This window comes from Hemitrygon akajei, unplaced genomic scaffold, assembly GCF_048418815.1.
Source record: "Hemitrygon akajei unplaced genomic scaffold, sHemAka1.3 Scf000147, whole genome shotgun sequence".
NCBI classification, from domain to species: domain Eukaryota; kingdom Metazoa; phylum Chordata; class Chondrichthyes; order Myliobatiformes; family Dasyatidae; genus Hemitrygon; species Hemitrygon akajei.
The window spans coordinates 1,155,331-1,169,978 of record NW_027332033.1 but is presented as its reverse complement, the minus strand read 5'-3'; the positions used below and the strand labels follow the sequence as shown (position 1 = coordinate 1,169,978).

The following is a 14,648-nucleotide window of genomic DNA, read 5'->3' as shown; positions in this document are numbered from 1 at the left end:
TCTTTAAATGAAACCAGAACAATTCTGTTTTGGGTCTGAATTGTTTGTCGGACTGGGATGGGAATCGAACCCGTAACCGCGACCCGGGGAGGTGGAGGATCGGACGGGGACATACATAAGGAAAATGCAAAACATATCTGGTGTAAATATGAAATAATGTTTGAAATGCGGCGGTGGGGCGATGAGCGGAGTCACCGGGTCACGTGGGAAACACTCCACCGTCACGTGATACCCTTTCGCCGCGGATCTGCAGATTCAGCAGTTCGTAGCCGAGGCCCCGCCCACTGCTGTGATGACGTCCTGACGACATCGCGCATGCTCAGTGCTGGATGGGCGGTGTTGTTTTTCATTCTTTGTTGAAGCGGGTTGGCGGTCGGATCGGCAGCGGGTCCGGGTCCCTGCCCCGTCGGGCGGGGAGCCGGAGACGGATTATTTTCTGCGGAGCGACAACAATGACTTTCCATTGGTGAGTGTTGATGCCGGTCCCGAGGTTTAACTTTCCCGAACTCAAACAAGAGAAAATCTGCAGATGTTGGAAATGCGAGCAACGCGCTCAAAATGCTGGAGGAACTCAGCAGGCCGGGGAGAATCCAGGAAAAGAGTACAGTCGGCATTACCGGCCGAAACCCTTCGGCAGGACTGGAGAATAAAAGGTGGGGGTGGGGAGGGAGAGAGAAAGACAAGGTGATCGGTGAAACCTGAAGGGCGAGGGGATGAACTTTCCCGAACTGGCGGCCTCGCCTCGCTTCCTTCACAGAATCTGCCGGGGTCGGTCCGGGTTGTGAGACCTTCACACCGAACCGTCTGAGATAGATAGATAGATAGATAGATAGATAGATACTTTATTCATCCTCAAGGGGAAATTCAATGTTCCTCCAGTATGATATCACATAAACACAAGACAGACCAAGACTAACTGACCAAAAAACCACATAATTATAACATACAGTTACAACAGTGCAAAGCAATACCAGAATTTGATAAGAGCAGACTATGGGCACGGTAAAAAAAAAGTCTCAAAGTCCCAGATAGCCCATCATCTCACGCAGATGGCAGAAGGAAGAAACCTCCAACGTGGCAAAACTTCCCGATGCAGCCTCTGGAAGCACCCGAGCACAGCCAACTGTGAGTCCGTCCGAAAACTTCCGACAACTTCGTGCCTCCGACCAGCCCTCCGACACCGAGCACCGAGCACCATCTCTGCCGAGTGCTTCAACCCCGGCTCCGGCCACCAAGCAACAGGCAAAGCCGAGGATTCGGGGCCTTCCTCTCTGGAGATCTCTCCGATCGCTCAGTAGCAGCGTCAGCAGCACAGGCATGTCAGAAGTTTCGCCAGATGTTCCTCCGTGCTTCACACATCCGTCTCAATCAAATCAGGATTGTGCACGGCCCCTACTTACAGATAACGGATATTCCTTACTGGAGTGGCCGCTGCGCCCTGCGTCGTCGCGCCGCCATCTTGATGGTAATCTTGGCCGCCGCTCGGCCCCTGTTGTTCTGGTCTTATTAGCAGGATGAAGTAAAACATGTTTCTATCTTGTTACTGACAGAGAATCGTATAATTTGTGTTCCGTGTGTTATCTGAATGTACTTGCCTGTGATGCTGCCACAAGTCAGTGTTTCTCTGTACCTGTACCTTCCCGTACTTGTCCACTTGGCAATAAATTCAACAGGACCTGAGAAATCTCATTGAGATTTGATTAGTGATGATCATCTTGGCAGCTCGGTAGGTCGAATGTATGAGACAGTACACTGTTAAATGCAAAACCCTGAACAGTGTTGATGATCAGAGGGATCATAGACTCCAAGTTCATCGCTCCCTGAAAGAGACTGCACAGATTGATCGGGTCGATAAGAAGGCAAATGACATGGTTGTCTTTATTAGTTGAAGCATTGAGTTCAAAAGTCGGGAAGTTGTGTTGCAGCTTTGAAAAACTTGTTAGCCCACATCTGGAGTGTTTCATACAGTTCTGGTCGCCCCCATTCTCGGAGGGATGTCGGGGCTTTGGACGGGGCGCAGAAGAGGTTTACCAGAATATTGCAGAGATTAGAGGGCATGAGCTATAACGAGAGGCTGGACAAACTTGTGTTGTTTTCTCTGGAGCGGCATAGGCTGGGGTGAGACTGGATGGACGTTTATAAGATTATGAGAGACGTCGATATAGTGGATAGACAATATCTTTTTCCCGGGGTTGAAATGTTTGAGATAAGAGGCCGTGCATTTAAGGTGCGAGGGGATAGCTTAAAGGGGATGTGAGTGGGGAGTTTGTTTGTTTTTCCCCACGGAGTCTGGTGGGTCACTGGAATTTGCTCCCTAGGGAGACCCGTCACCCTGTTACGGAATGATCACTCTGCACAGCCCCCGGTGTTTATTTTTTTGCCCCGTTCGTTGTTGAAGTGGATCGTCTGCGGGATGGGTAGCCGGGGGAGAGATCGGTGAGGACTGAGACCAGTGTCGAGTCGGGAGGTCTGATGTTGAGTCCCGTTAACTTCCCCGAAATGCCGGCCTCACTGAGTTGTTTCTGAAATCGGTGTTTGTTACCTGGAACTACCGGAGGATTTACTGAATACAGCACCAGGTAGGGTAAAGCTAATCACTACAGTTTTAGTTTCAGTGTTACCAAATGGCCGTTGTGTTAATGTTTGTCAGACGGAGACTCTCAGAGTTTAAAGCTGAGTCTGTTATTTCCTGTTTTGGTCACGTTTGGAGAGTTAATTTCCCTGTTGCCAGGAACAGCCACAGGATCTGCAGGGAGTGGATCAAATTTTTCGCTCTCTGGTCACTTCCCCTCATTGAGAGTCAGTGGCCTCGGGAGCAGATGGAACAGACTGATAGTGGGGTGGGGAGGATGTTGTGAGCATTCACTGTATCGACTGTATTAACCCTGTGTTGGAATGAAGAGAAAACTAATGAATGTGGGACTTACATTTGTGCAACTTTGTTCAGGCCGTCACAAACAACTTGTAATCAGTCAATAGTTGTGCATCAGTGAAAGTAAAAAGAGAAAATGCTGGAACCGTTCAGCAGATCGGGCAGCATCAGTTCTGATACTGAGTCTCCCACAGTTTCTCTTTCCACAGATCCAGTCTGATGTACCGAGTTTCCAGCATTTAATTTCAATTTGAAATGAAAAGCCTGTTATTCCTGTTAGCCCACAGGAAATGTGACGGCCAGTTGTGCTGAGGAAGATCACATCTAACAATGAGATAATGATAAAATGTGTTCAGTTTAGCTGCTGGAGACGAAGCAAAATATATCACCAGTACCAGGTGACCCATGCCCAGGTTTTCCAGCCTGATTATTGGCCCAGTCAGAGGATCATCAGGTTATTGTTCTGCCATAGGTTGATGTAAGAGTGTTAGTTTTTGAACTCTGAATGTCCAAGACACTGCAGTGTGTTACTGGCAACAAAGAGTCCTGGGAATATTGGTGCCTGGGCTATTATCCTGGGATGTTGATTCTGGACATATGGAACTGTCGGTATTTGTGATTTGGCCCAGGTCAATACTTATACTGATGGGACTAGATTTCCTCCTTCCACGGTGAATCAGAAGTCTGGGGCAGCTGGACACTGTTGTGTGGAAATCTCAGATTACACCACTTGCTGTGAGACGTGTAGACGATGTGTGAGGTTTCCAGGGTTGGTAAGTGATAGTTCAGTTGTGTGACCCTGTGAGTTTGGGTACTGGGACATCACAGATTTTGACCCAGATAAAATGAATCTGGGGATCAAGCTGTTCAGGCTTATGAGGTATTGAACCAGTATTTCTGGTCTGGGATCAGAGGTCTGTTTCTGCAGTTCCTTTAGAAGCAATGACTGATATTCTGTGCTGTAATGTCCTATGGTTCTATCAGTGGGACAAGGCAAAAAAAAATGGTTCAGCACAGCCAAGAAGGGCCAAAAGGCCTGTTTCTGTGTTGTAATGTTGCATGGTTCTATGGAGAGAATGAGTTCCCATTCCATGCCTCACAGGGAGAGGTGGTCCTTAAATGTTTGCAGCAGTAGAATTGAAACCAGGGGATTCAGTGTTCAAACCATGTTTAGAATTTCCCCCTCACTATCACCTACGTGTTAGGCAATGGTTCTGGGCCTGTGCTCTAAGGAGTTCAGAGGGGCGATAGTGGTGGAGGGGGGCAGGGCTGGGAATCTATGGTTAAGTAAACTTCCCAGATGCTGAAAAGCCTGGATACAGTGGACATGGAGAGGATGCTTCCATTAGGTGGAGAGTCTGGGATCTGAGAGCACAGTCTGAAAATAAAGATACTTCTGTTTAAAACTTTTCAGACAAAGGGTGGTCAGTCTGTGGAATTTGTTGCCACAGAGGTTGGTTGAGGCTGCCACTTGGGTATATTTATGGCAGAGGTTAATATATTTTTGTTTGCTAAGTAGCTTCAGGGTTACAGGAGAAAGGCAGGAATATGGTGTTGGAATGAAAATCAGCCGTGGTTGAGTGGTGGAGCAGACTCGATGGACCAAATCACCTAATTCTGTTCTTGCAGTTGATATCCCACCATGACTGAATGATGGCTCCTTCTTATCCTATATCAGGTTTTGTGACGTATGAGGTACAATTACAGATGTGTTCATCATATTTGTCTCCAACATTTAAATTTCAGTGAGTTTTGTTTTTTGGTACATTAAGCAGAAATGTTTTGTTCTCCTTTGTATTGTTAACGTGCTTCATTATCTCTCTGGTTAAAGTTAGACCTGCGGACCTGCAGTGAGAAATTTATTGGAAGAAAAACCCACAATTGGAAGCAAACCATGACTGAAGACGAGGGAACAGCAACAAGTGAACCAGCCCGAGGACTGAGAGCACCAACTGGAGAGAACCCGTCTGACTCAGAGTTTCCTTTCATTCAGTCAGGAGAAAGCTTGGTGAGTCTCATTTACTCAAACACTGATCCTTTAGATATTACATCCCTGTACACAAGAAGGTACCATATAGTTGGAGTGAGACTGAATCTGCCCAGATGTACCAGTTGTGCCTCTGTCAGACCCAGATTTGTTATGTGCTGCCAGTTTCCCAGCTCTTTAAAGTCCCTGACAGTGTTTGCTCATTTCAAGCTTTTGCATTTCATGAAGTAGCTTTCGCTCAGTTCCCATGTTTCCGTGCTTGTCCGTGTTACATCATAATCATCTCACAATCGGTTCCCCTTATAAGATGCCCCAAGTGGTCGTGCTGTAGCAATGGCAGAAATACGGAATTACCATGAACCATAGCAACATGCCGTTCATTCCTCTAGCTGTTGCAAGCTGCAGTAATATAGAACAAAGAAAATATGCAGCACATTACAGGCCCTCAGTAATGCGCGGGCCACATAACCTACTCTAGAAGCTGGGTAGAATTTACCTACCACATAGCCCTCTCTTTGTCAAAGCTTCATGTACCTATCTAAGCGTTTCCTAAAAGACCCTATTGTATCTGCCTCTACCTCCTGTGCTGGCAGTGCATTCCATGCACCAAATGAAGACTTGCCTCTGACATCCCCCTTGTGCCCACTTCCAAGAACCTTAAAATTATGCCCCCTCATGTTAGCCATTTCAGTCCTGGGGGGGAAAAAAGCTTCTGACTATCCACACAATCAATGCCTCTCATTATCTTGTACACCTCAATCAGGTTACCTTTCATCCTCCGTTGCTCCAAGGAGAAAAGGCCGAGTTCACTCAACTTATTCACATAAGGCATGCTCTCCAATCCAGGCAACATCCTTGTGAATCACTTCTGCACTCTCTCTATAGCATCCACATCCTTCCTGTAATGACGTGACCAGAGCCGAACACAGTACTCCAAGTGCAGTCTAACAAAGTCTTACATATTTGTAACATTACTCTCTGCTTTTGAATTCAATTCCATAGTTGATGAATGCTACACACTATACACCTTCTTAACAACGCTGTCAATCTGCGCATTGGTTTCAAATATCCTCTGGACATGGGACCCAAGATCTCATTGATCCTCCAGACTACCAAAAAGTCTTACCATTAATCCTGTCTGCAAATTGGACCTACCGAAAAGAATCAGTTCACACTTACCTGGGTGGGACAATCTGCCACTTCTCAGCCCAGTTCTGCCCTTGCCGTTGAGTACATCATTGTGCAAGCCTCTGCTGAAAACAAACCCTCTTGAAGCAACATGTACCAGCACCACATTTCCTACAGTCCACACCAGCAAACGGCAAACAATAATTTATACTTGCATACGCCAGGCCTCATCAAGTTATTTTTTACCAATTAAACTGTCAGAGTACCTATAGACCTCTAATTAAGCAGAACTAGGAAGTTATGTTTCCTTTTTAACCTGGACAAAAGGGACGGGTTATACCCAAAATGTACCAATGTCCTTTTAGGCATATCCGCTGGAGCTGCTGAACAGGGTTGAACTCGGTTGTTTGGAGGGTGTGAGCCAGATTGTTAGGTCAGATGATGGAGCATTTGATATAAAGTGGATGAGCTTAGAGCATGGATCTGTACTTGGAGATATGATGTTGTGGCCATTACAGAGTTTTGGATGGCCCAGGGGCAGGAATAGTTACTTTGTGTGCCAGGCTTTAGATGTTTCAGAAAGGACAGGAAGGGAGTCAAAAGAGGTGCGGGCATGGCACTGCTGTTCAGAGATAGTGTCATGGCTGTGTAACTCTCACTTCGGCTAGCAGCTTAATATGGGGGATGATAGCCCCTGGCCCAGCCAAACTTCAGAGATTTCATTTGGGTGGATGCATATGTCCCCTCATACAAATCAGTACAATGAAATAATGAACAGCAGACAATATGCGATTAAACGACTGAGTTTTATAATTCTTAATTTGACTATATGGTTTGTAAAGAAAACAAAAAAAAAAGAAAAAAAGGCCCATTCTCATTGAACAGACTAATGTGCAAAAGCTGTAGCTCACCAATAAGGCCGTTTGTCCATCATCGATCTCCTCCGATCGTCGCTGATATAAGTGTGAGGTGGTTCATTTGGTAGGTCAAGTATGATGCCAGAATATAGTATTAATGATAAGAGTCTTTGCAGTATGGAGGGTCAGAGGGATCTTGTGGTCCAAATCCATAGGACACTCAAAACTGCTGCGCAGGTTGATGCTGTTGTTAAGAAGTGTCACATACCCCGTGACTGGGTTAAAGAACCAGCAGAAATGGAGAACGCACTGGAGTCTGGTATTGCTATAAACTAATAGTGTTTATTAGTAACTAAGCAATACAGTAATATAAATGCAAACATATCAAACAGGTTAGCAATGATATATATATATATATAAATAGGAATAAAACTAGGCTCTTTCAAACCCAGGGGTAAATGGGTACAGTCTTACGATGATGAAGAGAATTCAGTTCAGTTTGAGGTAATTAGTTGAGTAACGTTGGGGAGAGAGAGAGGTGGGAGGTGAGCTGATGCCGCCGATCTTCCTGTTGTCTTCCGAAATCCTGTTGTAGTCACCGACTATGACCATAACACGTATGACCGTTCTTCAGTGGTGGAATTATCAGCCAGGCAAGGATGGACACACAAATAATTCCCCATCGGTCGCACATTTTCACACTGTGAGCCACTGATTGATTTCCCCGAATCGATCCTCCAAAACCCCACCTTCCTGTGGGTGCAACAAAGCTCATTCAGTGTCTGAAACTCCGTGTCTCGTGGCGTGTCTCGGTGTAACAGCGGACCTGGTTTTTATCTCCACATGTTGGACACCAGCTGTCCATCAACCTGCTCCGCCCTCCCCTCTCTCTGCAGGAACTTTTACAAGCAGACAAGGGTCCTTGTGGAAAGATAAACATTTTGCAGAGAAACCATAACATCAATCTTTCGAGCAGTTTCTGTCTCTCTCATTGCATTGGACACCTCCCTCTCTCTCTTTGTAACAGCTCAAATGGTGTCCAAAAGCCAGTCTCATTCTCCTGACATTTTAAAGTGATTGTTGACAGAAAATATGAACCCTAGGGGTATGTAACACCAACTTCCTTTTAAGGAAATTTTTACGAACGAAAAATTTATAGTTTAACTGTACATTACAGAATATAAAGCAATGTGTGTCAAGTCAAGTCACTTTTATTGTCATTTCGACCATAACTACTGGAACAGTACATAGTAAAAATGAGACAATGTTTTTCAGGACCCTGGTGTTACATGACACAGTACAAACACTCGATGAACTACGTAACAGAAACAACACAAAGAAAGCTACACTAGACTACAGACCTACCCAGGACTGCATAAAGTGCACAAAAACAGTGCAGGCATTACAATAAATAATAAGCAGGACAATGGGGCAAGGTGTCAGTCCAGGCTCTGGGTATTGAGGAGTCTGATAGCTTGGGGAAGAAACTGTTACATAGTCTGGTAGTGAGAGCCCAAATGCTTTGGAGCCTTTTCCCAGACGGTAGGAGGGTGAAGAGTTTGTATGAGGGGTGTGGGGTCCTTCATAATGCTGTTTCCTTTGCAAATGCAGCGTGTAGTGTAAATGTCTGTGATGGCGGGAAGAGAGACCCTGATGAACTTCTCAGCTGACCTCGCTATCCGCTGCAGGGTCTTGCGATCCGAGGTGGTGCAATTCCCAAACCAGGCAGTGATGCAGCTGCTCAGGATGCTCTCAATACAACCCCTGCAGAATGTGATGACGATAGTGGGTGGGAGATGGACTTTCCTCAGCCTTTGCAGAAAGTAGAGACGCTGCTGAGCATTCTTTGCTATGGAGCTGGTGCTGAGGGACCAGGTGAGATTCTCCGCCAGGTGAACACCAAGAAATTTGGTGCTCTTTACGATCTCTACCGAGGAGCTGTCGATGTTCAGTGGGGATTGGTTGCTCCGTGCTTTCTTGAAGTCAAAAACCATCTACTGTTTTGTTCACATTAAGAGACAGGTTGTTGGCTCTACACCAGTCCGTTAGCCGCTGCACCTCCTCTCTGAAAGCTGACTCATCATTCTTGTTGATGAGACCCACCATGGTCATGTCATCGGTGAACTTGATGATGTGGTTCGAGCTGTGTGTTGCAGCGAAGTCGTGGGTCAGCAGAGTGAACAGAAGTGGACTGAGCACACAGCCCTGGGGAGCCCCCGTGATCAGTGTGATGGTGTTGGAGATGCTGCTCCCAATCCGGACTGACTGAGATCTCCCAGTCAGGAAGTCTAGGATCCAGTTGCAGAGGAATGTGTTCAGATGCAGTAGGCTTCAGCTTTCCAATCAGTTTCTGAGGGATGAAGTCTATGTTTCTGAAGTTCTGAACTGAAGTCTATGAACAGCATCCATACTTGTGTGTCTTTTTTGTCCAGGTGGGTTAGGGCCAGGTGAAGGGTGGTGGCAATGGCAGCATCTGTTGAGCGGTTGGGACAGTACGCAAACTGCAGGGGGTCCAGTGAGGGGGGCAGCAGGGTCTTGATATGCCTCATGACGAGCCTCTCGAAACACTTCATGATGATGGATATATGCGCAATGGGACGGTAGTCATTTAGGCAGGACACTGAAGACTTCTTCGGCACGGGGATGATGGTGGCAGCCTTGAAGCACGTTGGAACGGTGGCGTTGCTCAGGGAGATGTTGAAGATGTCAGTGAGAACATCTGCTAGCTGGTCTGCACATCCTCTGAGCACTCTACCAGGGATGTTGTCTGGTCCAGCAGCCTTCCAGGTGTTGACCCTGCACAGGGTTCTTCTCACATCGGCCACGGAGAGACACAGCACCTGGTCATTTGTAGGAGGGGTGGACTTCCTCGCCGCCATGTCATTTTCCACCTTAAACCGGGCGTAGAAGTCATTCAGCACATCTGGGAGGGAGACATCACCTGCACAGTCAGTTGATTTTGTCGTATAGTTGGTGATGTCCTGGATGCCCTTCCACATGCGCCGCGGGTCGCCGCTGTCCTGGAAGTGGCTGTGGATTTGCTGGGCGTGTGCACGCTTTGCCCCTCTGATGGCCCGGGACAGTTTGGCCCTTGCTGTTGTTAGAGCTGCCTTGTCATCTGCTCTGAAGGCGGAATCGCGGGACCTTAGCAGTGCACGCACCTCCGCAGTCATCCATGGATTCTGGTTAGTGTGAAAAGTGATGGTCTTGGACAGAGTAACACCATCAATGCACTTGCTGATGTAGCTGGTCACTGATGCTGTGTACTCCTCTAAGTTGATAGAGTCACCATCGGTTGCAGCCTCCCTGAACATGTGCCAGTTAGTGTGCTCAAAGCAGTCTTGAAGAGCAGAGATGGCTCCTGCTGGCCAGGTTTTCACCTGCTTCTAAACTGGTCCGGAGCGCCTGATGAGCGGTCTGTATGCTGGGATTAGCATAACAGAGATGTGGTCTGAGTATCCGAGGTGGGGGCGGGGCTCTGCCCAGTACGCGTCGGGGATGATTGTGTAAACCAAGTCCAACACGTTCTCCCCTCTCATAGCAAAGTCCACATACTGATGGAATTTGGGGAGCACTGACTTAAGGTTCGCGTGGTTAAAATCACCGGCGACAATTAACAGTCCATCAGGGTGTGCATTCTGCCGTTCGCTAATAGCCCTGTACAGTTGACAGAGCACCTCCTTAGCATTAGCGCTGAGGGGAATGTCGACACCAAATATAAGAACAGAGGTGAATTCCCGTGGCAAATAAAGTGGTCTGCATCTAACAGCCACAAACTCCACTAGCGATGAGCAGTGTCTGGAAACCAGCACAGACTTCTTACACCATTCCGTATTGATGTAGTTATCCATGTGATTATCATGTAGCACATCACAGAAGTGTATACAAATACTAATCACTATTTCACTTTTAAACTTAATATTCAAACAGTTAATCTACCATGATATTGTCTTTATCTTTCACATGCTTTGTTACAAAGAAAAGTCAAATTCCTGCAAAACCAGCTCCTGTTGTATTGAAAATGGAGTTTGATCACCCATTGTCGCTTGTCCACTTCACCACAGAACAAGTAACCATCACGTGATCAACGTGCCTACCGGCTCGGACAAGGCCGTCATGGACTCCCTGCACAGGTGCTAACTTCTCTCTCATCATTCCCAAACTGAGCACATTCATTAAATTTCCAAACAAGTCATTCATTTTATCTCCAAGATCTTTAATTCTGTTAGTTTCCATAATAACACCTGCTGTTGGTCTCTCCAAATCACAAACTTTAACAACATCACCAAGTTGCTTATCTTTAAATTCCAAAATATAGTTTAACAAATCAGCATGTACTGTCTCAGCATCTGAGAGAGTTGTTTCTCTCAGCAAAGTCAAAGGTCTTGAATCCAATACAGACTTCACATGTACTTTATTCAAAAGTCCAGGAGCAATACTTTTCCAAATATCTTCAATAATATTCACATCACCAGTTTTCAACTCATCACTAACACGAGAAGGCACAGTTTCAAGGTGTTTGGAAGCAGATACACTGGAGATTTCAGGGGTAGGTTTTTTATGCAGAGAGGCGTGAGTGTGTGGAATGGGCTGCCGGCGATGGTGGTGGAGACAGATACAATAGCGTCCTTTAAGTGACTCCTGGATAGGTGCATGGAGCTTAACAATAGAGGAGTATGGGTAACCCTAGGTAATTTCTAATCTAAGTACAGGTTCAACACAGCTTTGTGGGTTGAAGGGCAGTATTTTCTATGTTTTTAAAGGGAGATGCAATGTTCAGAGGATCTGTGGAAGGATAGGCTGTGGACAGGGCATTGTGTTGTCAGTTAGTTTGGTTGAACTAAGCTTACTTTCAGTTTTAAAATCAAGAATAACTTTAGAAAATGTTTCTGAACATAGAATTATGATGTTTTGACCATTACAGAGAATTGGCTGTTAGATGCTCCAAGGTTTATTGGTTTCAAAATACATTTGGATAGAACTGAAAGACAGACAAGTGAGATTACTAGTCAAGGATGGTATCACAACTACAGAATATGTGGATGTTGTAAAGGACGCTATAGTGGACATCATAGAGGGCCATTGACAGATTCGGTGTGGGTGATGGCCAGAAATAGGAAGGGGGCCATTACTCTCGGAGAATTCTATGGGCCTTCTCAGTGGCCACCGTGACAATGAGGAGCAGAAAGGTTTGCAGCTTTTGGAGAAGTGCAAATGTAACAGGGTTATTCTCAATTGTAATTTCAACTTTCCTAATACTGTTTCCCATTTACTCATTCCAAAATGCTGTATGTCCATGAGGAATTGCTGACATTGTATATGGGTGGGGAACTGGAGATGTCATACTGTACCTAGTAGTAGACAATGAAGGTGGTCAGTCAGATGGCAGATGTCTTGATGGTGACCACAACACCTCGGCTTTCATCATGTGTTTCCGCGTATCTGGGCTCCTAAAAAAAATTCTACACTTCACTTAATTCTCCCTGCAGAAGATCCAAACCAGCAACCCAGGCTGCCTAATAATTTCCACAGCATTAAAATGGGAAATCTTGTTTATTATTGTCATGTATAGAGGTTCAGTGTAAATTTTGTCTTGTGTACTAACACACCAATTCATTAAACTGTGCATTGAGGTGATACAAAGTAAAACAATAACAGTGTTACCAAGCATTATGGTTGCAGAGAAAGTGCAGTGCCGAAAGTGTCACATTACTTCAAGTAAAGTAGTGAGGTCAGGTGTCCATCTTATCAGTTTGCTCAGGACAGCAGAATGGAAACTATCCCTGAGCCTGGTGGTACATGGTTTCAGGTTTCTGTAGCTCCACCCTGATGGGGAACGGGTGAGAAGTAAGAATGTCCCAGGTTGTGGGGACCTTTGAGTACATGGCCTACTTTACTGAGGGAAGTGTAGACAGGGTCCATGGAGGGGAGGATGGTTTGTATGATGTGCTCAGCTCTGTCCACAGCTCCTTGCAGTCATGGGAAGGTGTGAAGTATCTGGATGGGATACTTTCCATTGTGTGCAGATAACATTTGGTGAAGGGAGAAAGGAAAACGACAAATTTCCTGTTGTATCTTGGTCATTTTAGAATCTTTTATACAGTGGTGCCTACGGTTAATTCGGTATCTGTGGTTTACTGGAGGACCCTCAGTGATTGTCCTTGATCCCTTCTCCCAGCTGGTTCCATCTGCTCATCCCCAGCCACTTCATTCAACCCTTGTCCAGTCTGATCCCCTTCACCCACATCCACCCTCCCCGCTACGGAACCACTACTAACTGATCCCGCAATCCCAGCTCAGGCGCAAAACTAAAACCGGGGCTGCAAGACTGGAGAGCCTGGAGACTCTGGCTGTCCAGCAGAGCTTGGACCCAGACATTCCCCACTGCAGCCGACCGTAGATTTACACAAACCCCAGATCAGTCCCTTTCTCACCGCCGCCCGAACATCTGGTCAGCACTGCGCCTGCGCTCTGCAGAAGGTTCACTGTGGCACCATCCGTGGCCGGAGGTCGCAAGGTCAGAGTGTTTGACTGTCTGGTTCTTTCACTGGGATGGCCCCGACCTCCACATCAACTCCATCCAAACCACCCTGGGGGAACCTTAATGACCAACAACTAGATAGATAGATAGATAGATACTTTATTCATCCCCATGGGGAAATTCAACCTATCAGTGATCAGCTGTCTGATCACAGTAAGAGGAAGGAGTACCTGTGAGGTAAACTGTAAGGTTAGCATCTGGAAAGACAATCGGCAATGATATTGTCCTTGGCTTTTATATGCGTTATCACAATATCATATTCTTGCAAAATCAGACACCAGTTTAACAATCTTCTGTTTTTGTCCTTTACCTGACTCAAACACTTAAGCGGATTATGATCAGTATAAACCACAAGTGGTTTCTGTGCAGGGCAAACACAGACATCAAAATGCTGCAAAGCCAAGATAAGTGACAACAACTCTTTTCTATGGTGGAATAACTACTTTGATGCTCAATGAATTTTCTCAAAAAGTAAGCTACAGGATGTTCAACATCATCATCATCTTTCTGTAATAACACTGCCCCGGCAGCTTCATCACTGGCATCCACAGCTATAGAAAATGGCTTTGTAAAGTCAGGTGCCCTGAGCACAGGTTAATGACATAAAAATGGCTTTCAATCGATCAAATACCTCCTGACAAGGCTCGGTCCAAACAAACTTTTCACCCTTCTTCAGGAGATTAGTCAGAGGGAGAGCGATAGCAGCAACGTTCTTGCTGAACTTACGATAATATCCATCCATTCCCAGAAACTTTCTAAGAGCCTTCTTAGCAGTCAGAATAGGAACTTGAGAAATTGCCTGGAATTTTGCCCGAACAACAGCCAACTTGCTTTGACCTACAACATAGCCAAGACAGGTCACAGTGGCATGGTCAAATTCACTCTTAGATAACTGTAAGGTTGTCCTGGGAAAGCCTGCCAAACAGCTTTTCTCCTGCAGAGATATGCTCTTCCCAAGTTTCATTCCCTGTAACTAAGTCATCAATATTGGCATCTGTGTGTTCTAACCCTGGAATTACAAAATCATTCTCTGGAATGTTCCTGGAGCATTTTTCCTTCCAAAAGGCAAAACATTGTATTCATACAACCCAGATGGTGTCACAAATGCAGAAATTTCTCTCCCTCTGTCCGTCAATGGAACACACCAATACCTTTTTAACAGATCTATCTTTGTAAGAAATTTAGCTTTTCCAACCTTATCGATGCAATCATCCACCCTAGGGATAGGATAGGCATCTGTTTTTGTTACTGCATTTGCCTTCC

The 14,648-nt window shown here is 45.8% G+C and overlaps 1 protein-coding gene across 1 annotated transcript in view; it reads left to right on the top strand.

Annotated features, from left to right (window-relative positions):
• The first annotated feature begins 333 nt into the window (after nt 1-333).
• The window catches only part of LOC140723912 (NACHT, LRR and PYD domains-containing protein 3-like), a 73,833-nt gene continuing 59,518 nt past the window's right edge, over nt 334-14,648 (top strand). The window contains exons 1-2 of the mRNA XM_073038451.1: nt 334-466; nt 4,704-4,880. Of these exons, the coding sequence (XP_072894552.1) occupies nt 4,767-4,880 (114 nt within the window). The 5' untranslated portion in view covers nt 334-466; nt 4,704-4,766. The remainder of the gene's footprint in view (nt 467-4,703; nt 4,881-14,648) is intronic.